The sequence below is a fragment of the Neovison vison genome, chromosome 6 (assembly GCF_020171115.1).
Source record: "Neovison vison isolate M4711 chromosome 6, ASM_NN_V1, whole genome shotgun sequence".
Classification (NCBI taxonomy): Eukaryota; Metazoa; Chordata; class Mammalia; order Carnivora; family Mustelidae; genus Neogale; species Neogale vison.
In genome coordinates this window covers 211,699,390-211,724,967 of record NC_058096.1, presented here as the reverse complement: position 1 = coordinate 211,724,967, position 25,578 = coordinate 211,699,390, and the positions used below count along the sequence as shown (strand labels likewise).

General features: G+C 43.4%; 1 protein-coding gene across 1 annotated transcript; it reads right to left on the bottom strand.

The window, feature by feature from the left end:
* Window positions 1–9,152: 9,152 nt before the first annotated feature.
* CCDC105 (coiled-coil domain containing 105) lies at window positions 9,153–20,524 on the bottom strand. Its single transcript, XM_044255336.1, has 7 exons — window positions 19,955–20,524; window positions 18,424–18,528; window positions 11,200–11,398; window positions 10,428–10,594; window positions 10,199–10,294; window positions 9,996–10,109; window positions 9,153–9,401 (listed from the first exon to the last, which is right to left on the bottom strand). Exons 1-7 carry the CDS (start codon window positions 20,522–20,524, stop codon window positions 9,153–9,155), a joined length of 1,500 nt encoding a protein of 499 aa, XP_044111271.1.
* Between the last annotated feature and the right edge of the window lie 5,054 nt (window positions 20,525–25,578).

Sequence of the window (25,578 nt, the reverse complement as noted above, 5' to 3'; positions counted from 1 at the left end):
CCTGCTACAAGCTCAGTTTGAGACCCAAATTGAATTGCTCCTCCTTTCTGGGTCTCAGCCTCTCCACTTATAAAATGAAATGATTGGCCCCTTTTCCTTTCATCTCCATCTGGGTTCAAGAAAGTTCTTCACCATGGTCCACAGAATTCCAAGGACTAATAACTTTGTGAGAACTGAGATGCTTGCCCCTATCGCACCCGTGGTTATTCTGATCATCCAACTCTTTATTCCATCTTTCAAGCAATCCCTCAAGAGCTTCAGCCTCAAGTAAGCCTTTGTTGATGGCTGCAGAATGTCACAAAAACTTCAAGTTTCCTCCTAAATTCATACTCCCCCTGACTGCAGAGTAATATAAACCTGAGCTAGCTATACAATCACCAGGAAAAGACCACATCTCCAAGGCCCCTTTGCAGCTAAGTGTGGCCATGATTAAATCGTGGCCACTTTGAATGAACAGAATTTGTATTCACAATTTTCAGGTTATGCCCTTAAAGGGGATAAGCATGCCCTTTCCTTCCTCTTCTTATTCCTCCCCCTCCCCTCTCTCTCCCCCTCTTTCTCCTTCTTCTTCTTTTCCTGCCAGCCACAGGTGTGGGGAGGGGCAAAGGTGGAACACAAGGTGAAGGCTAGAGCAAGAAAATCATGAAGCTTACATCCTTACTTTGGTCTTGGACTGTTTACGTGGAATTTTACTTTGCTACTCCGTTTTACTGGGCTTATGTGGTTTAAAAATCACATCTATATCATAACAAACACAGGAGACCGCAAATTTGGTATCAGAACTGCAAATACATGACATTGGTTTAGTGTAGTGATTTTCAATCAGGGGCAACTCTGCAATTCTACTCCTTCCCCCCAAGATATTTGGTAAAGTTTGGAAACATTTTAGGTTGTCTTGAGCTGGAGGGAGATGTTACTGGCATCTACTGAGGCAAGGATGGTGCTACATATCCTATAATACACAGGGCAGCCCCATAATGCACAGAATGATCTGGACCCAAATGTCAACAGTGCCACAAATGAGAAAATCTGGCTTAGCAAGAAGTGGTGAGGACACATGGGTACGTGCGGGAAAGCTGGTAACTCATGTTTTGCTATGATTAAACTTGATAAGGCTGTAAATTACAATGGGGGCAGAGCCTGTAGCTCTAGAGGAAATGGTTAAAATAATTCAGAGTGTTGGAATGTGTTGACTGCTTCTTGCTGTTGTCAGCACAGTCCTATTAAAAAAAAAAGCAGACATGAACAGACACTTCCCCAAAGAAGACATACAAATGGCTGACAGACACATGAAAAAATGTTCATCATCACTAGCCATCAGGGAGATTAAAATCAAAACCACATTGAGATACCACCTTACACCAGTTAGAATAGCCAAAATTAACAAGACAGGAAACAACTTGCATTGGAGGGGATGTGAAGAAAGGGGAACCCTCTTACACTATTGGTGGGAATGCATGTTGGTGCAGCCTCTTTGGAAAACAGTGTGGAGATTCCTCAAGAAATTAAAAATAGAGCTTCCCTATGACCCTGACATTGCACTGCTGGGTATTTAACACAAAGATACAGATGTAGTGAAAAGAAGGGCCATCTGTACCCCAATGTTCATAGCAGCAATGGCCACAGTCACCAAACTGTGGAAAGAACCAAGATGCCCTTCAACAGACAAATGGATAAAGAAAATATGGTCCATATATACTATGGAGTATTGTGCCTTTATCAGAAAGGATGAATACCCAACTTTTGTAGCAACATGGACGGGACTGGAAGAGATTATGCTGAGTGAAATAAGTCAAGCAGAGAGAGTCAATTATCATATGGTTTCACTTATTTGTGGAGCATAACAAATAGCATGGAGGACAAGGGGTGTTAGAGAGGAGAAGGGAGTTGGGGTAAATTGGATAGGGAGATGAACCACGAGAGACTATGGACTCTGAAAAACAATCTGAGGGGTTTGAAGTGGCGGGGGTGTGGGAGGTTGGGGTACCAGGTGGTGGGTATTATAGCGGGCACGGCTTGCATGGAGCACTGGGTGTGGTGAAAAAATAATGAATACTGTTTTTCTAAAAATAAATAAATTGGAAAAAAAAAGAAAGGATGAATACCCAACTTTTTTTATCAACATGGATGGGACTGGAAGAGATTATGCTGAGTGAAATAAGTCAAGCATAGAGAGTCAATTATCATATGGTTTTGCTTACTTGTGGAGCACAAGGAATAACATAGAGGATATGGGGAGATGGAGAGAAGTGAGTTGGGGGAAATTGGAGGGGGAGACAAACCATGAGAGACTGTGGACTTTGAGAAACAAACTGAGGGTTTTGGAGGGGAAGGGGGTTGGGTGAGCTTGGTGGTGGGTATTACATGGAGCACTGTACTACATGGAGCACTGTGTATGGTGCATAAACAGTGAATTCTGGAACACTGAAAAGAAATAAAAAAAATAAAAATTAAAAAAACCCATAGGAACAAAGAGGGAAATAGAGAGGCAAACCAATAAACAAACCCTTAACTCTAAAGAACAACCTGATGGTCATCAGAGGGCAGGGTGTGGGGATGGCCTAAATAGGGGATGGGGATTAAGGAGTACACCAGTAATGAACCCCAAGTGTTGCATGCAAATGTTGAATCACTACGTTGTATACCTGAAACTACGATTATGCTGTACATTAACAAACTGGAATTAAAATAAAATCTTAAAAAAGAAAGCAGACTCAGAATGGTCAGTCAATATGCAAGCAGAAAGAGGAGAAAACATGCTGAGTGAAAGAAGCTAGACATAGTGGGTCTCACTCTGTATGATTTCTTTTACATGAAATGTCCAGAATAGACAAATCCATACAGACTGAAAGTAGGTTACTGGTTGCCAGGGGCTGGGGAAGGGGGATGGGGAGTGATTGCTTAATGGGTATAGGTTTCATTTTGGGGTGATAAAATGTTTTCGAGCTAAGTGGTGGTGGTTGTTGCCAACATCAGGGATGTAAGAGAGAAAGCTCTGCTGAAGGAGAGTTTGATGAGAGAGAGAGAGAGAGAGAGAGAAAGAAAGAGGGAGAAGCCATCTAGAATTTTTAGGCATATTAAGTATATGTGGATGAACTTGTTGGCTACAGTTATTTATCACAGATGGAACTGACCAGAAATCAATAGACAGAAAGTCTACTAACTTTTTGAAAAAAGCCCATTATTGAAAAAATTACAAGTATGGTTTCTGTCAAAAAGCCTATGATTGTTCAAACCCCCAAAACATCTCTGGCTCTAAATTGATACTGGCAGGAAGCAAACTTTGAGATAGGCACCCTCCTTCCTCAAGGTTCCATGTCTTATGACCACCTAAAATGTATTTTTGGAGAAAAAGGAACAAGAAAGACCCCGAGGCAAAACAAGAGGCCAAACAAGAAATCATGACAGACAGTGGACAAAGAAATTTCTCCAAAAGAAAAGAGCGAAGTGGGAAAGCAGAATTTTCAATCTAGCCTTAGCTTATCTAAATTTCCATCATGGCTACATTATGCACAACATACAAAAATGCCTTGTATCCTGAGAAAACCACCCCAAAAGTAAACCTTGTCTTTCCCTAAACTGTTCCATAGTTTTGCTTAAAAATCCTCAAATGGATTGAATATTGGGCCCTGTGGTATGCAGCTTCTGACATGCTGGCAAGAGTCCCCACTTCCTGATATTCATTTCCTTGTGTCGCCTGCTCACCTTCAGTGTGGGCTGGACCTAGAGACTTGCTTTTAATGAGTAGAATATGGTGACAGTGATCAGATGTCACTTCTGAGATCAGGTTACAAAAAGACTGATTGTGTTGTCTCTGACTTGTTTCATTTGCCTTCTTTTTCGCACTCCGATGATGTGAGTTGCCATGTTGGAAAGGCCCATATGGCCAACAACCTGTGAGGAACTGAATCTTGCCATAACCTGATGAGTAAACCTGGAAGCAGAGCCTCCGCCAGAAGAGTTTTCTGGATACCAGAGCCCCAGCTACATCGCGCCTTCAGTTATGTGAGAGACCCTATGACAAAAGACTGTGGGATAATGTTATTTCAAGCCACTGAGTTTTGGGGTAATTTGTTATATAACAACAGATAACTAATAAAACCCTATGTTGCTGACTCCTTAAAAGAAAACTGTGTACTGCTGAAATTTTTGCATCACTGACCCCACACCGACCCCTACACCAAAGAACCATTATTTCCCTCCACCAATTAGAATACTGAACAAAATAACCATACCTCTGTGGGATTGGTTTTTAAATATATATCAAATATTAGTTCTGAGAGTTGGTTCTTTGCAGGTGAGACTCTCTTGTAGTTAAAAAAATTCTCAGCTCTCAAATTTATTCCTGAGTTTTTATTTTTCACCATTAAAAATTGAAATAAAATAGACATATAACTTGTGTAAACTTAAGGGGTACAACATATTGATTTGATATATTTATGTTGCAACATGATTGGCTAATCATCAACACATCACAAAGTTATCATTTCTTCTAGTGGAGAGAACAGTGAAGATTTATTCTCTTAGCAAGTTTGATGTTTATAATATAGTTTTGTTTTGTGTCATTACTGTACTGTGTATTAGATCTCCAAGCCTGATTTATCTAAAAGTTTAAGTATGCGCCCTTAAGCAACATCCCAAATTCTTCTTGAATGAAAGGAAGATTTCATTCTAGAATAGATTTCTCTATTCCCAGAGAAAGAGTTCTTCTTTTTTTTAAATTTTCAGCCTAACAGTATTCATTATTTTTTTAATTTATTTTTATTTTTTAAAATTTATTTATTTTCAGAAAAACATTATTCATTATTTTTTTTCACCACACCCAGTGCTCCATGCAAGCCGTGCCCTCTATAATACCCACCACCTGGTACCCCAACCTCCCACCCCCCCGCCACTTCAAACCCCTCAGATTGTTTTTCAGAGTCCATAGTCTCTCATGTTCACCTCCCCTTCCAATTTCCCCCAACTCCCTTCTCTTCTCTAACTCCCCTTGTCCTCCATGCTATTTGTTATGCTCCACAAATAAGTGAAACCATATGATAATTGACTCTCTCTGCTTGACTTATTTCACTCAGCATAATCTCTTCCAGTCCCGTCCATGTTGCTACAAAAGTTGGATATTCATCCTTTCTGATGGAGACATAATACTCCATAGTGTATATGGACCACATCTTCCTTATCCATTCGTCCTTTGAAGGGTGTGTTTGTTCTTTCCACAGTTTGGTGACCATGGCCATTGCTGCTATAAACATTGGGGTACAGATGGCCCTTCTTTTCACGACATCTGTATCCTTGGGGTAAATACCCAGGAGTGCAATTGCAGGGTCATAGGGAAGTTCTATTTTTAATTTCTTGAGGAATCTCCATACTGTTCTCCAAAGAGGCTGCACCAACTTGCATTCCCACCAACAGTGGAAGAGGGTTCCCCTTTCTCCACATCCTCTCCAACACATGTTGTTTCCTGTCTTGTTAATTTTGGCCATTTAGAGAAAGAGTTCTTTAATATTTTGTACAGAAGAACTTGTTTGTCATTTGCTAACGACCATTGGTTGCTGCTCCATGTCAACTTTTCTCCCCATTTAGTAATGGGGGTTTTAATTCCCCACTCTCTTGTTTGAATTCCATCACTGTTTATTTCATGTGTATGGGGCAGATAATTTACTCTTTGGTTTGCTGACCACAAGACCGTGAACCACTATATATAGACCTAATGGAGAAAACTGTGGATCATCCAGAGGTCCTAGAGTTTGAGGTAGAAGTATTTATGATGAGACTTTGGAGAGACTTTCACCCTCCATGGAAAGAAGGATGGATTGAAATAACCACTCTCAACATCTTGTATTTCCTCCCACAATTTGCTCAAGAGTATTTGACTTCACAAACTCATAGAAGCAGAGAGTAGAATGGTAGTTGCCAGGTACTGGGAGGCGGGACATGGAGAAGATGTTGATCAAAGGATGCAAGCTTTTAGTTATGCAAGATGAGTAAATTCTGGATATCTATTGCACAGTATGGCAGCTATAGTTATCAACATTGTATTGTATACTGGAAATTTTCAAAGAGGGTATATCTTAAGTGTTCTCACCACACACACACAAAAAGAAGAAAATTGGTAATTAAGTGTGGGGTGATGGATATGTTAGATTGATCGTGATGATCATTTCACCATTTCACCGTGTATATGTGTATCAAACATTAAATAGTACTTGTTGAGCATATGCAATTTTTATTTGTTGAACATAAAGCTGTTGAAAGTTGGAAGTTTTTTTTGACTTTGAAGATGATTCTGAGAAGCACTTAGTTTAGTCCAGTCCTTGACACAATTGACTATTTTCAGCCGAGTTTGTTATAGGGGAGTCTGCCCTGGGCACTGCAGGACACTTAGCAGCACCGCCTAACCCCTATCCTCAGTTGTGATAACCCATAATGCCTCCAGAGTTCACCAAATATCCCCTGGCTGGGGGCAGAATTGCTTCTGGTTGAGAAACTCTTTTCATCAAAACTCTTTTGGCTGAAAACTGTTTCAGTTCCTTTTCTTTCTTTCTTTCTTTCTTAAAGGGATAATGTATTTCATTCCCATTTTATTTTATTTTACAATTTTATTTTTTTGTTTCAAGTTTAATTTGAATTTTAGTTAACATATAGTGTAATATTGGTTTCAGGAGGAGAATTTAGTGATTTGTCATTTACATACAACACCCAGTGCTTATCATTAAGTGCACTCCTTAATACCATGGGAAGATGACACCCACCTTATGGTGTCACTGAGGGTCTTAGAAGATGCCTGTGTTGTGACCTGGGGCAGCAGTTGAAATCTTAGTTCAGAGAACCTCAGATCTGAAATCTCAGAGGCAACAGAGGGGATTATGCAATCACTGTTGGGGAATACTGGGTGAGAAAAGGTGACAAGCTGGGGCTGTGTCATCAAGGATGAGGGTGGCAGATTGCAACCGAGGGTGTAAGGAGGCATTGTGTGCAAAAGGAGTACTTGCATTCCTATGCAAAGTTTTGGGACTTGATGGATGGACAATGATGCAGGGAAAGGGACAATTTCCAGTCTCAGGAAGGATCTGCAAGAGGCTCAAAAGTCAACAGGATGTTGAGTTTGAGGAGTTCATTATAGGGAAGCTCTATTTTTAATTTCTTGAGGAATCTCCACACTGTTCTCCAAAGAGGCTGCACCAACCTGCATTCCCACCAACAGTGTAAGAGGGTTCCCCTTTCTCCACATCCTCTCCAACACATGTTGTTTCCTGTTTTGTTAATTTTGGCCATTCTAACTGGTGTAAGGTGATATCTCAATGTGGTTTTAATTTGAATCTCCCTGAGGGCTAGTGATGATGAACATTTTTCCATGTGTCTGATAGCCATTTGTATGTCTTGATTGGAGAAGTGTCTGTTCATATCTTTTGCCCATTTTTTGATGTGTTTGCCTGTTTCGTGTGTGTTGAGTTTGAGGAGTTCATTATAGATCCTGGATATCAACCCTATGACCCTGCAATTGCACTCCTGGGTATTTACCCCAAAGACACAGATGTCGTGAAAAGAAGGGCCATCTGTACCCCAATGTTTATAGCAGCAATGGTCACGGTCGCCAAACATGGAAAGAACCAAGATGCCCTTCAACGGATGAATGGATAAGGAAGATGTGGTCCATATACACTATGGAGTATTATGCCTCCATCAGAAAGGATGAATACCCAACTTTTGTAGCAACATGGACGGGACTGGAAGAGATTATGCTGAGTGAAATAAGTCAAGCAGAGAGAGTCAATTATCATATGGTTTCACTTATTTGTGGAGCATAACCAATAGCATGGAGGACAAGGGGCGTTAGAGAGGAGAAGGGAATTTGGGTAAATTGGAAGGGGAGGTGAACCATGAGAGACTATGGACTCTGAAAAACAATCTGAGGGGTTTGAAGTGGCGGGGGGGGTGGGAGGTTGGGGTACCAGGTGGTGGGTATTATAGAGGGCACGGCTTGCATGGAGCACTGGGTGTGGTGAAAAAATAATGAATACTGTTTTTCTGAAAATAAATAAATTGGAAAAAAAATTAAAAAAGTCAACAGGGTGGTGGCAGCTCTGTGCCCCAAAGGATGTATGGATTGCACCCTGGGATGCCCTTTCTCTTCCGCTCCAACCAATAAGGAAAGGGCGCCTGGATGGCTCAGTCATTAAGTCTGCCTCTGGCTCTGGTCGCGATCCCAGGGTCCTGGGATCTAGCCTCACACTGGGCTCCCTGCTCAGTGGGAAGCCTACTTCTCCCTCTGCCTGCCTCTCCCCCTGCTTGGTTTCCTGCTCTCACTGTCCCTCTCTGTCAAATAAATAAAATCTTAAAAAAAAAAAAGTAGGGAACACTGGCCAATGGGAAGAGGTGGGCAGGGACATTTATTCCCTCAACATCCACATGGTAGCACTGCAAGCCTGGTTGTTTTTGACTGCCTTGTTTCTTCAGATTTAGGGGTGGCAACGGTGGCTCTCCACAATTACCAACACCTTGGTAGTGCTATCCATTGAGGTCTTTCTCTATCCTGCCTACACCTTTGCAAATACAGTTCTCATTGTGGTAGTTGTGTTCTATAACTGGGTGTGTGTGCACCAGTGCGTGTGTAATGTTAATAAATGACAGCCAATGGGTAGGGAGCCTGCATTCATCTAAGAGGGGAGTTTAGATTTTGCTGGGAGTGCAGGCTTTAGATGCAGGGATTAAAATTTTAGCTCTTCTGTTTAGTAGCTGTGTAACATTGGGCAGTCACCATTCTTCAAGTCTTACTCGGTATTCTTATGACAAGACTTTGAGGTGGATGCTGTAATTCTTTCCATTTTACCGGTGAAGACACTGAGGGCAGAGAGGACAGTGACTTGCCCAAGGCTACACAGTTGAAATTGGGGAGCTGGGATTTGAACCCCAGAAATCTGGCGCCCAGATCCAGCCTGTTAACTCCCAGGATACACTGCCCATAAGGTGTTGTAGGGTAAGTGATTGATGTACAGTAGGTGCCTAATAAATGGTAATTATTGTCATTTTTATTATAATTCTGCTAGAGGATGTTTTGAGGGAGGGTAGGGGGAGGGCCATTGAGCTGTAAGTCTCAGCTCCTCAGGTCCACCCAGAACTGGGCCGGAAGGCTGCGGCAGGGGGCGAGTCTGTCACTTGGAGGCAGCGTCCCGCTCCGCGCGGGGCGGCGTGCGCGGGTCCCAGTCGTTGACCAGGCGCTGCGCCTGCTCGTAGCACATGTGCGGGTGCCGCTGGCGGAGGCGCAAGCGCACTACATTGTAGTCCACTTCATACCCGATCTTCTTGCATTTGAGGCTCCCGGTGAGGTTCTTGTGCGTGGCGAGCAGCTCCTTCAGGTTTTTTTCCACGTGCGAGATGTGGCGCTGCAGCTTGTCAGTACCCTGGGGAAGGGGCGGGACTATGCTGCGGGACGGGCAAACCAGACGGAGCAAGGGCAGCGCGGCACAGTCGGGGGTGGGCTAACACGCCTGGGCCAGATGTGCGTGTGAAAGGAGCACATCTTTAAGAAGGGGTGGGCCTCAGAAGGGGAGGAGCACACCTGGGCCACGTGTGCTTGCGGAAGGTCCCCGCCTGGGAAGGAGCACCGGAGGAGAGGCCGGACTCGCAGAGAATGGGGGCAACACGCTTGCGCCAGAAGCCCCTGAAAGAACCTGGGACCCGGCGGGCCTGTGGGGGAGGGGGGATATGCACCTGCAGAGTGAGGGGCTGGGCGGACCTGGGATGTGGGAGAGCATCTGGGCAAGGAGTGCATGAAGGAGCTAGGCTGAAAGAGGGCCGTATCATGAGGGGGGTGAGGCGGGTAGGGGTTGAGAAGACTTTTTTGAGACAGGTGTGGATACCAGAGGGCCTCCTTTTCATGGGAATTGAAGGACTTGCAGACCTGGGTCAGATGTGCTTGAGGAAGGGGTGTTACCCGGGATGGGGCTGCGCCTAGAGAGGCCGGGAAGGCGAGGAAGGGGCCACCGAGGGGGTACCTGGGCAAGGCGCGAGGCTTCGGGGAGTTGGGTGCCCACGTGTCTCTGGTACACTCGAACCAGAGGTCTATCCAGTTTCTCTCGAGTCTCCAGGTGACGTTTTGACACAGGACCCTGGCGGAGTGTGGTTGTAGGAGCAGTGAGGCCCAGGCTAGGCAAGCAGCCCCGGCCCCACCCCCGCACACTCTTGCGCCCTAGCACACCTTGATTAGGCCACGAGTGATGTACATTTCCTGGCTGAATTTCATGCATCGATGGATAGTTCCCCTCATTAGTCCTAAGGTCATATTCATTCTTTCCTGGGTGGGTGGGAGCACAGAGGGGTCACATTGGCTTCCGGACTCCTCTGCTCCTGCGTCCCTCTCTCTGTAGTCAGCTCTAGTCCACCCTAGTCTCCTGCCACAAACTACGAGTAGCACACGCCGCTCCTACCTTCAGTTCCAAGGTCTCACGCATCTTCTGTGCCAGAGAGGCACACACGCGATTGCTTATCTCTTCTTGTTTTTCCTGGACGTCCTCCTCGTTCTTTGTCATTTCTAGCAAGGTGTCCTTGGACTCCATCAGCAGTCGCTTAGCTTCGTCCAGCGCCGTGGCGCACTCTGCGGGCAGGGTGGGGTCATGCGTGGAGAACCAAGGCCTCCTTTTCCCCATCCTGGTTGTCTGAGTTCCCCTTTCTATGCTCAGGTTGTGCTGGGCCCTGGGTGAGGGGGTTTACTGAAGGAATTGTAGCAAGTCCAGGGGAGGGGCTGTTTGTGGAGTTGGCGAAAGTAGTGTCCCAGATTGACTGAAGGAGTGCTCGCCTGCAGGTGTGTGGGAAGCAGGACTGTGCAAAGGCAAGAGCTAATCAAGAACGTGGCCTCGGGGCGCCTGGGTGGCTCAGTGGGTTAAAGCCTCTGCCTTCGCTCGGGTCATGATCTCAGGGTCCTGGGATTGAGCCCCGAATCGGGCTCTCTGCTCAGCGGGGAGTCTGCTTCCCCCTCTCTCTGCCTGCCTCTCTGCCTGCTTGTGATCTCTCTATCTCTCTGTCAAATAAATAAATATTAAAAAAAAAAAAAGAACGTGGCCTCAATGGATATGGGTTCTCAGTCTTCTCACTTGGTCAGGAGGAGGGGGATTCCCCAGAGAAGGCAGTGGCTGAGAAGCAGAGGCCTAGTGGGCACCCAAGGGTACCTACAACAGTGGACTCCTTTCTGTGGGGGCTTACCTGGGGTATAGGTGCCCACAGGGTCTGGGGGAGGTGTTTTCTGGCCCTGAGGGCGCACGGAAGGGATGTGGGAGAGGTTCACCCAGGAGTGACGGCCAGCCTGCTCCAGAACTTTATCCAGTGGCTGATTCATTAGGTCCACAGCTTGGAGCCTCTCCTTGCAGCAGAAGGCCAGAGTGTCACGGCAGGATGCCAGGGCCTGGGGGAAAGGAAGCAGAGAGCGGCAGAGAAAAAGGCAGAGTGTGAGTGGGGAGGTTGCCAGAGGAGGCTGGAAGAAATGTCTCTGCTGGGGCTGCAAAATGTTTCCAGCTCCAACTGACCCTCTCCAGGTATTGTTACTGGGAGAAAGAATTGACTTCCAGATGGAAGTTCAGACACTCTCCAAACCCCTTCTCCTGCCCAGAAGCCTTCAATGTCCCTGGGTGGAAAGGGGAGGAGCTGAAGGGACCAGTGGCAGCTTTCCTGTCCTGGGTGTCATTTTCTTTTGGGTTCTGTGCCTGGCTTTGCTCGGGCACTGCAAGAACCAATCCCCCCTTCAGTTGTTCCACCTGTAAAGAGGAGAGGTGGCACTGGCTGAACCTACATGTATAGTTTTCCTGTAGCAGTCCTTTGCTCCTCAGCTCCCTTCAAGGTGGATCCCCTCCCCTAGCCTCAGGGTCTCTTCTCTGCTCTTATTAGCATTGGGAGCCCTCAGCTGTCCTCAGAGTATCTCCCTCACCAACATCTATCTCTTCTGAACTCCTACTCCCATCCAAATCCCACTTCTGCCATTATAAAATGAAGCATATTGCATTTTTTTGATACTTGCTATTATTTGAAAGTTATATTAAAACAAGTATTTTGTATATAGATCCATATATACCCATATACTTATCCATATAAATCATATATATATCTCCACACGTTAAAACAAGTCTTTTATGGGAGAAGATATTTGCAAATGACAGTACAGACAAAAGGTTGATATCCAGGATCTATAAAGAACTCCTCAAACTCAACACACAAAAACAGGTAATCATATAAAAAATGGGCAGAAGATATGAACAGACACTTTTCCAATGAAGACATACAAATGGTTATCAGACACATGAAAAAATGTTCATCATCACTAGCCCTCAGGGAGTTTCAAATTAAAACCACATCGAGATATCACCTTACACCAGTTAGAATGACCAAAATTAGCAAGACAGGAAACAACATGTGTTGGAGGGGATGTGGAGAAAGGGGAACCCTCTTACACTGTTGGTGGGAATGCAAGTTGGTGCAGCCTCTTTGGAGAACAATGTGGAGATTCCTTCAGAAATTAAAAATAGAACTTCCCTATGACCCTGCCATTGCACTCCTGGGTATTTACCCCAAAGATACAGATGCAGTGAAAAGAAGGGCCATCTGGACCCCAATGTTTATAGCAGCAATGGCCACGGTCGCCAAACTGTGGAAAGAACCAAGATGCCCTTCAACGGACGAATGGATAAGGAAGATGTGGGCCATATACACTATGGAGTATTATGCCTCCATCAGAAAGGATGAGTACCCAACTTTTGTAGCAACATGGATGGGACTGGAAGAGATTATGCTGAGTGAAATAAGTCAAGCAGAGAGAGTCAATTATCATATGGTTTCACCTATTTGTGGAGCATAACAAATAGCATGGAGGACAAGGGGCGTTAGAGAGGAGAAGGGAATTTGGGTAAATTGGAAGGGGAGGTGAACCATGAGAGACTATGGACTCTGAAAAACAATCTGAGGGGTTTGAAGTGGCAGGGGGGTGGGAGGTTGGGGTACTAGGTGGTGGGTATTCTAGAGGGCACGGCTTGCATGGAGCACTGGGTGTGGTGAAAAAATAATGAATAATGTTTTTCTGAAAATAAATAAATTGGAAAAAAAAGAATTACAAAAACAAAAACAAACAAAAAAAATAATGAATACTGCTTTTCTGAAAATAAATAAATAAAAAAATAAAAAAATAAATTGAAGGAAATTTATTGTAATTATTGTCTTGAAAATGATATAATATTTAATAAATATGTTGCATAAAAACTTTTTAAATACAAAAATACTATTTATATGGGAAATGTTACCATACAGTTTAATAAAATGGAAAATAAAGGTTATATGGCAATTTTAAAAAGTAAAACACAATCATGGGTGGAAATGAAATGAAAGACTAAGAAAACAATTTCAACAGAGGGCATGAATCATCACATTAAGTGATGGGAAAGGAGCAAAAATAGACAAAATAGAAAAACATAACAGGATGTACATCAGCTGTACATCAAATTAAATAATTATATTACCTATAAATGATCTAAGGACTCTACTAAAAGGCAGATATTGCCAGAATGAAGCACAAGCAAGACCCAAATATTTGCTCTTAACAAGGAGGCCACTTTAAAGACACAGACTGTCAAAGTACAAGGATGGAGGAAAGATCAACAATGCAAACTGCAATTAATAAGGGAACCCAGGTGGTGGGTATTCTAGAGGGCATGGATTGCATAGAGCACTGGGTGTGGTGCAAAAATAATGAATACTGTTGTGCTGAAAATAAAAAAAAACAAGTCTTTTGTGTGTATATATCCATATATAAATGTATATATTTATTATGTATTTATATAGGGAGTTATATATATTATATATTTATATATTGTGTATTTATATATTATATATTTATTATGTATTTATGGTATGTATTTGTAATACATTATGTATTCATAATATATTATGTATTTATATAATATGTATTTATTGTGTATTTGTAACACATAATATATAATACAGAAAATATATATTTATTTATATATTATCCACATATAAATATACATATATCCATATATAAATACCACCCTCATCAAAATATAGAATATTTCCATCACCCCAAAAATATCCCTGGTGTCCCTTCCCTCATCCCTTAGTAAAGCTGCCTTGCTGATTTGTTTTGCCTGTTCTTTAGGTGTCCATAAACTAGAGCCTATGGAATGGCTACCTCTTTTTGTAACTAAAACTTTAATAGAATACAGCCATGCTCATTCTTGCGCATGTTTTCTCTGGCTGTTTTTGCTACACTGGCCTATTTGAGCAGTTGTAACAGAGACTGCATTTTGCACGAAGCCTAAAATATGTACTATTCAGCTCTTCAAGAAAATGCTTTTGAAATCTAGAACTTCGTATAAATGGAATCACAGTGTGTATCCTATGTCTAGTTTCTTCTGCTGAATATAATATCTTTGGGGTTCATCCATTTGAGTAAAAAATAGATTTAAAAGATCATTCATTTATTCAAATATTCATCAAGTTCCTCCCATGTGCTGGGCAATGTAGCAGGGAGTGGGGAATGCAGTGGGGAAAACTGATCCAGTTCCTGCCCAAAAGAAATGATGGGGTCAACATGTGTAGACAAGATGCACTAATGAGAGCGTCAGAGAAGTGGAGATTATCTGGAGGGGTGCATGGGATCCAGAGGTTTTTTTTTTGTGTGTGTGTGTGTGTGTGTGTGTGTGTGATTAAAGAGACAACAAAATTTGCCTTTTTTTTAAAAAAAGATTTTTATTTATTTATTGGACAGAGAGATCACAAGTAGGCAGAGAGGCAGGCAGAGAGAGAGGAGGAAGCAGGCTCCCCGCTGAGCAGAGAGCCCAATCCGGGGCTCGATCTCAGTACCCTGGGGTCATGACCTGAGCTGAAGGCAGAGGCCTAACCCACTGACCCACCCAGGCACCCCCAAAATTTGCCATTTTAACCATTAAGTGTAGAGTTCAGTGTAGAGTTCAGTGTAGAGTTCACTGCCACTATCCATTTCCAGAACTTTTTTTTCATCATCCCAAACAGATCTGTACCCATTAGAGAATAATTCCCCTTTTGTTCACTGGTGAGAATAATCCAATAAAGATGGAAGTATTGGTGTTGCAGGAGAATGGGGAGAAAGTGGATGCAGACGTAGATGGAATTATATCATTGGTAGGGAATAATGAGAGAGATTCCCTTTACTGGCTTCCATGCATTGGGGTCATTCACTGAGAATGAGGAAAACAGAGAGCTGGAGAGAGGTTTGAAGCAAAAGAAAGGGGCGTTAGAGAGGAGAAGGGAATTTGGGTAAATTGGAAGGGGAGGTGAACCATGAGAGACTATAGACTCTGAAAAACAGTCTGAGGGGTTTGAAGTGGCGGGGGGGGGTGGGAGGTTGGGGTACCAGGTGGTGGGTATTCTAGAGGGCACGGCTTGCACGGAGCACTGGGTGTGGTGAAAAAATAATGAATACTGTTTTTCTGAAAATAAATAAATTGGAAAAAAAAAAAGAAAGTATGAAATAACTTGCCCAGTGGGACAAGAAACCTTTTAGACACACATGGTGAGACCACTGGGAAATTTCTGAATTCCAGTTTGCATTCATGATCTGACTTTGAAACAGGTCTGTTGGGTTGTAAGAATTTTTCTCCAGAAATATGTACATCAGGCCTCTCCAGTGGCCCTTCTCAGTTTCCATCTATGTCTCTTTTTTCCCCAACTCTCCATTCCCATTTCTCTCTTGCAAACCCTTCCCTACAGGGTCCACCCTCAGGGTCTTCTCCCTTGTCAGTTTTGGACTTTCTTGAAGGATTTTTCAGGACTCACCAGATTTAAAGGAATATGACAGTGGCCTGGGGAGTTGGTGGGGTGAGCACCAGAAGGGTTCAGCACCACGGACAGTGGTGCACCAGCTCCTTAATTTCCTCCCCAACCTCACCCACTACCCTGATCTGTCTCTTATTTGAATGTCCTTATAATGTGAATTCTGTGAGGGCAAGGCCAGCTCTGTCTTTGTCCCCAATGCCAAGCATGGAGCCCAGACACCAGGATTTTCGATCAATATTTGTCAAATAGTTGAGTCAAAAGCACACACAGGTTACCAGCTAACTTAAACCAGTTCCAAAGACTCCATCAAACTTGGCCGCCCTCTCACCTCTATTAGTGCCCTCATAAAGAAGTCCTTATTGCAAGAATGAAGGATGTAGTGACAGACCATCTCTGGCTGGAGCCAACAAAGACTGAACACATATTACAGTGTAAAGAGCTAGGCTCAAGACCTGACCTGAATCATAAGGAAGTTTTCCCACTTCCTGGTATATATCCAAAGAAGATCAGGGTCTCAAAGAGATAGCTGTACTCCACGTTCATTTCAGCATTTTCCACTATATCTAAGATGTGGAAACAATCTAAGTGTCTCTTGACAGTTGAGTGGATAAAGAAAATGTGAAATATATTATTACAATATTAGTGTATTAATCAAAACATTTATATCATAATATATTATAAAATAATGATATAAAATGATATAGTATTATAATATGTAATATTTTATATAATATATTGTATTATATATCATATATAGAAATTATATTATATGTAGTATGATATAGTATGCAATAATTGTATAATAATTATATGAAGACATTACATAATATAATTATATTTTATATCATGTAGAAGCCATGTAAAATTTATAATAATAAATTATGTAATTATAATATATTATATAGGGTATAATATATTATAATATATAAAAATATAAGATAATTATAATTAATATGTATTAAAGATAATATATATATTATACATGTTATATATTAGGTATTATATTGCAGTATACAGTATACTATATATTAGTATATGTAGAATACCTTATATAGGATATGTTATAATATACAGTATAAAGCCTATATTATATTGTTATAGAATATATTAATATATAATATAATATATAACACAACATAAGTTAATAATAGATAATAACTAATATATGTTACAATTACATTTATACAATTATATTATATAATTATAATATAATTAAATACAATTATATTATATAATTATATATTATGTATTATGTTAATATAGAACAACAGTATATGATATAGAATATATAATGTAATATGTATATAATAAAATATATACAACGGAATATTATTCAGCCTTAAAAAAGGACAGCTTGCATTTGTGACAACATAAATGAGGCTGGAGGTTCATTATTAGGCTAAGTGAAATAAGTCAAATGCAGAAGGATCTCAGTTATAGTTGACTTATATCTAAAAGTCAAATTCATAGTGTCAGAGCATAGAATGGTGGTTTCTAGGGCCTGGGGCAGGGGAGGGAGAAATGGGGAGATGCTGGTCAAGGGTGCAAAGTTTTAGCTCTGCAAGATGATTAAGTTCTGGAGATCTAATATAGAACAATGTGACTATAGAAAACAACACTGTATTTTATAATTGAAATTTGCTGAGAGTTTGGATCTTTTTTTTTTCTTTTTTTAAAAATTTCTTTTCAGCATAACAGTATTCATTGGTTTTGCACCACACCCAGTGCTCCATGCAATCCGTGCCCTCTCTAATACCCACCACCTGGTTCCCCCAACCTCCCACCCACCCCCTTCAAAACCCTCAGATTGTTTTTCAGAGTAAGAGTTTGGATCTTAAGTGTTCTCACCATACAAACATAAAGGTAACTATGTGATGTGATGAATATGTTAATTACTTTGATTATGGTGATTATTTCACAATGCATACATTTATCAAATCATCAAGTTGTGTTAAATATATCCAATTTTAAGTGGTCAGTTATACCTTGGTAAAGATGGAAAACAAAAAGAAGCCTGAGCTGAAGCTACTGCCCTGCTGTTGGCCAGCCCTATGCCTTGGGTGAGTCTGTGTCTCTCTGAGCCTCACTTTCCCTATCTCTAATGAGGGGATCATTATGTTACAATTACATTTATACAATTATATTATATAATTCATATTTTACAGGAGAGTTTTAAGAAGTTAACTCGGGGGGGGTGCCTGGGTGGCTCAGTGGTTTAAGGCCTCTGCCTCTGGCTCGGGTCATGATCCCGGGGTCCTGGGATCGAGCCCCACATTGGGCTCTCTGCTCAGCAGGAAGCCTGCTTCCTCCTTTCTCTCTGCCTGCCTCTCTGCCTACTTGTGATCTCTGTCTGTCAAATAAATAAATAAAATCTTAAAAAAAAAGTTAACTCAGTGACTGCACAGGGCACTACACAGAAGGGTGTTCATTGTTATTTTGGGGCCCAACTCTATCTCTCAGAGCCTCAGTTTTCCCATTGCACAAAGTGGAAATACAATGAGTGTCAGGGCAGTGGATTGAGGGTTTGCTATGGCTACAGTCCCCAAGGTGAGAGCAGTTCACCCATTCGGATCCAACTCCAGCCCTCCCAACTTGGTCCTAGGTATTCTCAACCTTGAGCAGGGTCTCTGATTTTTCCATATCTTTTTCCATCTTCCTCTTCATGCTATTTAGCTCCTCCTTCTCCCAGTTAAGCATACTGTCAGCTTTGTCAGGGACCTAGAAAACAAGGAAAGAATCTCTCACATCTTCCAGAGGGGGCTGGAGGGAGATTTCTCCTTTGAGGATAGTAGAGGGTTTGCTAACTCCATCAACTTCAAGTTTGGAGAATGGAGTTGGGGGTGTTCTCACTCTTTGGGGACCTCATCTGAGAAGGCTTTATTCTTTCAAGGGGGATCTCACTTGGGGTGGGTCTTAAACTTCAGAGAGTAGGGCTGGGAGCTTCTCCCTTTTATGGATAGGAGTCCAGTGAGATGGGATGAAGGTGATTTGGGGGGAGGTTGTTCTCATTCTCTGGGGTTGGGGGTCCCCTTTCCTTGGTCATGGTCTTATCCTTTCTCCCTGACCAGAAGTAGAGGGGACTCATCATAGGAATGATGAGGAGTTGCCTTTTTGGGTTCTTACTATCTGGATTTGGGCGCTGGGGGTAGGAATCTCACCTGGTGTGTGGGGTTTTGATGTCTCCTTAGGGAGGTTGGAGTGTTCCTCACTTTTGGGATGATGGTCTGCAGTTTCACTTTAGGGGGAGGATTTCATCAGGGCTGAGACTAGGGCTCTCACTCTTTTCTCTGGCTAGGGACTTAGTAGTTCTCAGGTGCAGGGGCTTGGAGTCCGAGGGTTTCAACCGGTAGGCAGAGCCTAGTCTCTTCTCCCTAGAAAAAGCCTGAGGAGGGTTTCTCACATTCTGACGCTTTGGGGGAGGACTTGGGATTTAAAAAATCATTTTAAGGAGGGATGCTTGGGTGGCTCAGTCCATTAAGTGCCAGACTCTTGATTTCAGTCAGGTCGTGATCTCAAGATCTTGAGATTGAACCCCACATTGGGCTCCATGCTCTGTGCAGAGTCTGCTTGCCCCTGCCTGTCCCCCTGCTTGCTCTCTCTTTCTCAAATAAATAAAAATCTTAAAAAACAAAACAGAACAAAACACCATTTTGAGCAGAGTTTCATGAGTTAGGATGAGGACATCACCCACTCTCCTCAGTGTGGGACTTTGGGTGTGTTTTCACTGGAATTGGGACATTGAGGGTCTTGAGCCCATGGGAGGGTCTCACTTTCTGGGCCTGGGGGTGGGTGGGTGATTTCATATCTGGCCTGGGGGCTGTGGTTGCTGTTTGGGAAGAATTTCATCTAGTCTGATTCAGAGTCCCACCTTCTCTCTTGGGCTGGGGGACTGGAATAGACACTCTCTTTGAGGGAAGGGGGCTGAGGATCTCATCCCCTCGGGAGGTCACCCTCTGGACTCGTAATCGAGGCATCTCCTCTTGGGAGCGTCCTCATCTTCTTGTGCCCTCACTCTCTGGGAGCTGGGGCCTGGGGTGCAGGTGGGCGTTCTCTCTATGGGGAGGGGTCTTACACCCCCCCCCCCCGGGCAAGCATTTGGGAGCTGAGGCCTCGGGCTCTGAGAGGGCAGGGGAGATGGTCCCACCTTCTCGGACTTGGGCCGGTAGCCCCGAAGCTTGCCGCTCTGCTGGTTAATGAGCAGGCCTTTGCGCACTTCGCTGAGCCTGCGATCCGTAGCCTCCCGCTGCCGAAGCAGCAGCCGCAGTTGCCCATTGATCTGGTGCTGCGCACGGCACAGGCGGGCAGCTGTGAGGCGCGCCCCGCGCGCGTGCGCGTGCACCACCTCCGCAGTCTGCAGGGCCCGCGCATCGCGGTGCAAGGGCAGCGGCAGGCGGGCGTGCCAGGCGGGGGGCTTCATCTTGCCCTTCCACAGCGTAACGCCCTCGCCCGGTGGCGGCTTCTCTAAGGTGCCGCCACCCTTGAGCATCTCCACGCGGAAGCGCCAGGGCAGGATGTAGGCAGCGCGGCAGAGGTGGCGCGCCACGTGCGGATCCCTCACGCTGTCCTTGGGTTGCCACATGGTCACTGCCTCCTGCCCGCAGCGGTCGGTCAGGTGGTGCGCCTTCCGCGTGATGGATTTGGCTGCCTCGCGCCATGCTAGAGTCCCTACGCGCGTGTCCTGGCTGTGCTCAGCTGGGGGTACCAACACGGGCATTGTCCCTGCTTGCTATCTCGGCCTGGCCCCAGCGCCTCCACGGGGAGGGGCAGGGACTCCCAAAGACGGGCCAACTCCTTCCTGGCCTGAACAGCGAGTGAAACGGAGTGCCCATCACCATGACAACGGGGGCAACAGCGCAGAAGCAGTTCCACAGGTGGGGGAGGGGAAAGGCTACAGAGAGGCGTGGACGGAGTCTTTGCTTTGGAACGCGGCCAGGGTGGCTTGGAATCTGGTTTGGAATCCTGGCTCCTTGAGGAAGCCGACCTCATTTAGCACATCTCTCTCTGTTCCTTCCTATCCCCAGCAACACAGACCTTCTTCCAGCCCTTCGGGCACACTAAGTGCTTTCCCACCCCAGAGCCTCACACTCATGGTTCCTTTGGGTGGCGTACTCCTTTCCAGGTCCTTTCCAAGGGTGACTCTTCTCCAGTCTTCAAAACCCAGCTTAATTATCACTATGTCAAAAGGCTCTTTCGTTAGTACTATCGTTAAGCCCAACTCTTCTTTCCCATCACTCAGGATTCTTTTTTTTTCTTTTTCTTTTCTTTCTTTCTTTCTTTCTTCTGTGCAAGCCACAGAAACGGAAAAAATGGCCTCGAAGTCAGAATCGCAGCCAAAAAATAAAAAGACATGCTGTGGCCCTTGAGAACATCGTGCTCTCAGCTGTGTTGTCTGTCTTGGAGGCCGCCAGAGCAGGGAGTCACCTGTCTGTGGCATCTGCTTCTTTGCTTTTCTGGTCTAAGCTGGCAGCCTCTAACTCGTTGAACCTGTATCACATGGCCATGCCCTTGCTGCAAGGGAAGATGGGAAAGTGAGTCATGTCTGAACTTCCTGTTTCTATGGCAGGAAGGAGAGCTTAATGTCCTACTGAGACTTATCTGATGTGGATTTTCTTCAACATAGGAAGCAGGTTAGAGTCTGGGGAAGAATAAAGAGAGGATAGCTCTCCATCCCTCTCCCATTCTCCCATTAGTCTCTACCACATCATTTTGTTTGTTTCTTTCTAGCAGTGGCATTTTTACTTGAGCATTTGGTAGGTACCACCAACTCAACAGGTCCAAAACCAAACTTTTGCATAATCTTCCTGATCTTTTCCTCCACTAGTATTGCTTGACCTGACAGTTAACACACCGTTCACCCCAGTTGCTTATGTTAAAAAGTTAGAAGCTTCCTTAATTTTTCATGTCTGTAGCCAAAACATTAACAAGTTCTGCCAACCCTACTTTAAAAATTTATCCCCAGGATGATCATCCTTTTCTCCATTGCTACCACCAACATTATTTTTTTTCAAAGATATTATTTATTTATTTAGAGAGACAGAGAAAGAGAGTGTGTGTGAGCATGGAGACGGACAGATGGAGAGGGAGAGAGAGAATCTCAAGCAGACTCTGTGCTGAGTGTAGAGCTAGACTTGCAGCTTTATCTCATGACTCTGAGATCATAACCTGAGTTGAAATAGTCAGACACTCAACAGGCTGAGCCATCAGGCATTCCAACAATCAATTCTTATTCTTGCTCCCATTCTCATGTCTCATTTACATGATCTCTCTGCCTATACCTGCCCCCGCAGTTTCCTCCAATTAATTCTCCACACCACAGACAGCACCATATTTTAAACTAGAGCACATAATTTTCTTACTTAAAACTCTTAAGTGAATGTCACTGTACTTAGAACAAAATCCAAATTCTTTACTCACAAAGCTCTGCATGATCTGACTTTTCTCACTTCCCTGAACTAACTCACCTTCTACCTCTCATCCCCAGGCCCACTCACTGTGCTCTAGCTTCCCTGGGTATCTTTGAATGCCTCTAACACATCGTGCAAGTTCCTAGCCCAGGGCCTTTGCATATGCTATTATTTTTTGCTCAGATCTCTTTCCCTTAATATTTTTGCCTGGCTCGGTTCTTTGTGTCCTTCAAGGAGGTCTCATCACTTAGATAGGTATTCCTTGTCTACTTACACAAAAGTATCTGTCTTAGTCTTACAGTTCCTTCATACAGTATCTTCATAGCCCTCATTACTACCTGAAAGTCTCTTATCCATTTGTATCCTTTTAATTTGTGATCTTCCCCCACCTCCCCTAGAAGGAAACTTGCTCTCAAATGCCTGGCACAGCTCATGGCATATGGTAGGTGCTCAGTATACATGTGATGAAGGAATGGATGGTAGTTACATGCCATGATCATTTTATTTGTTTCCCTTTCTTTTTTAAAATTTATTTATTTATTTGAGAGAGGGAGAGGGCGCACACGAGTGGAGGCTGGGACAGAGGGAGAGGGAGAGAGAATTCTCAAGCAGACTCCCTGCTGAGCACAGAGACTGACAGGGGACTGGATCCCAGGATCCTGAGATCATGACCTGAGCCAAAACCAAGAGTGAGACCCTTAACCAATTGTCTTTTTTTTTGGGAGATGAAATTCTCATGAATAAAATTAATGATGTTAAAGCACACAATTCAGAGGCATTTAGTATATTTATGGTGTTGTGTAACCACCAGCTCTATCTAGGTCCACAACATTTTCATCATCCCCACATAAAACCTTATACCCTTCAGCAGTCACTTCCTATTCCTAGCCCCCCCAGCCTCCCCACCCCGCTCTAGGCATCCACTAGTCTGCTTTCTGTCCCCATGGATTTGCCTGTTCTCATATTTCATTTAAATTAATCATACACTGTAACCCTTTGTGTCTGTCCTCTTTCTATTAGCATAACGTTTTTGAGGTTTGCCCATGCTGTATCATGTAGCAGTTCTTCATTCCTCCCTCCTTATAATCAGACCCCATTATATTTATATACCACAACTTTGTTTATCCATTGATAGACATTTAATTTGTTTTTTAACTTATCTCCTTGGTTCCTTTTCCCCATCAGACTGTGAGTTTTAAGAGGGTATCATGTTGCCTCTCTTATATGCTACTGTCCATGTGATCCAGCACAGATCATGGCTCCTAGTAAGTACTCAGTAAACATTTATTAAATGAATATATGAGTAAGGGGATGAGTATGTTTTTTCTTGTTCAGTGATTGAGAGGTGCAAGGATGAAGAGGGAATGAATGGCTTTGCAAAACAAGGGATCATTCAGTAATGGGGAGGGGTAAGATGGTCAACTGAAGCCTCTCAGGCCAGCCATGCTGGAGAACTACCAGGTCATGGAGGCAGGTGACATTTGGTGATGGAGACTTGTTTCCAGGATTTATAAGAATGTGGATTTAGCATAGTTGCTGGGACCAGTGGTATCTGGCTCAACAAACAGCTCTTCATTAGAGTCAGGATAGTGCTGTGGTTAAGATTATGGAGCTGGATGGCTTGGATTCACATTATGATTCTGACATAATGTTTGTGTCATCTTGGAAAAGTCAGTGACATCTCTGTGACTCTATTTCCTCATCTGTCAACTAGGATAATAGGGTCATGGCATGGATTAAATGTGACAGTATGAGAAAAGAGCTTAACATGATGGCTCACATAGAATAAGCATGATTCAAGAGATTACTTTTTATTTTTAGTAATTGAATGAATAAATGAATGAGATACCCAAACACCAGGAGAGGCAGAGAGGGTTTCCCAAAGAATCAGGGAGACAGCCCACTTGGGACAGCATTCTGTACTCAACATTTGCTTTGTCCATTAGGTGCTTCTATTTTCCCAAGCAGAGGATTGTACTGTTGGTTCACTGACTGCTGTACAGAACACTATTCCCACCAAGCTACTAAGGACACCTGAGGAGGCTTTCTTATGCCAGACTGCATACAAAAGATTTGGGCTCTAACAAGCATCTCTGGTAAGATTCATTAGGGTTCTGAGTAGGGGATGCAGTCTGTTCTGTTCTGGCTTTCTGTTAGCTCAACCCATTCACGTCAACATACTCCTAATGTATACCACCTTTTTTTGAACATTGAAATAAGTGCACACTGCTACTCAGTGCTCAATGCACCAACATCTCATTTTCATTTTTCGATCCAAGTTTGACTATATCAACTTCTAAAATTCACCTCTGATTCCTGGCTCTGATGGCCTATTTTAGATACTTTTCTCTAGTCTCATACATGTATGTGTGTGTTTGAGCAATGAATGAACCATCTTCTTCTCTGCTTTCAAAGCCTGCTAGTCATAGCCTCGAAGGGCACCTGTTAAAAACTCAATATTTGTGTCCTCCCAAACATTTGTGTATGTTAAATTCTAATGCTTCATGTGATGATATTAGGAGGTGGGGCCTTTGAGAGATCATTAGGTAAAGAGGGTGGAACTCTTATAAATGAATGTAGGGCCTTACAAAAGAGACCCAAAGAGAGCTCCCTTGCCCCTTCTTCCATGTGAAGGCACAGGGAGAAGATGGCTGTCTATGAACCAGGAAGTTCTTATGAGATGGTGAATCCACTGACATCTTGATCTTGGATGTCCTAGCCTCCAGAACTGGGAGAAATACATTTCTGTCATTTATAAGCCACCTTGTTTATGGTATTCTCTTATAGCAGCCCAAACACACCAAGACAGCAGGTGCTTGGAAAGAACCATGGCAGCGCTGGATTAGGCTTTAGTCTCCAAGAGCTTCAACTACGTGTGGCTGAACAGAAATGATGAAATTCAGGGGCACCTGGGTGGCTCAGTTGGTTAAGCAACTGCCTTTGGCCCAGGTCATGATCTTGGAGTCCTGGGATCCTCGTGTTGGGCTCCCTGCTCAGTGGGGAATCTACTTCTCCCTCTGACTTCTCCTCTCTCCTGCTCTCTCTTATATTCTCTCTCTCTCAAATAAATAAATAAAATCTTTAAAAAAAGGAAATGATGAAATTCAGAATATGCCTCAGAAACATTTATATACACGAGCAGAGGACTAAGAAAGTTTTTCACTACTCTTCAAATACAAGTCACTCTCTTAAGTTAATCAATAATCTTGTTTTTAAGCTACAGAAGTAACAGATGCAAGGTGTGCAAAATGTGTAAAATACAGAAAAAATAGAATGAAGAGAATAAGAAACATCTGTAATTTTATCATCCAGAGACATCTATTATGAACATGTTTTGATTTTACTCTATTTACCTATACTCCTT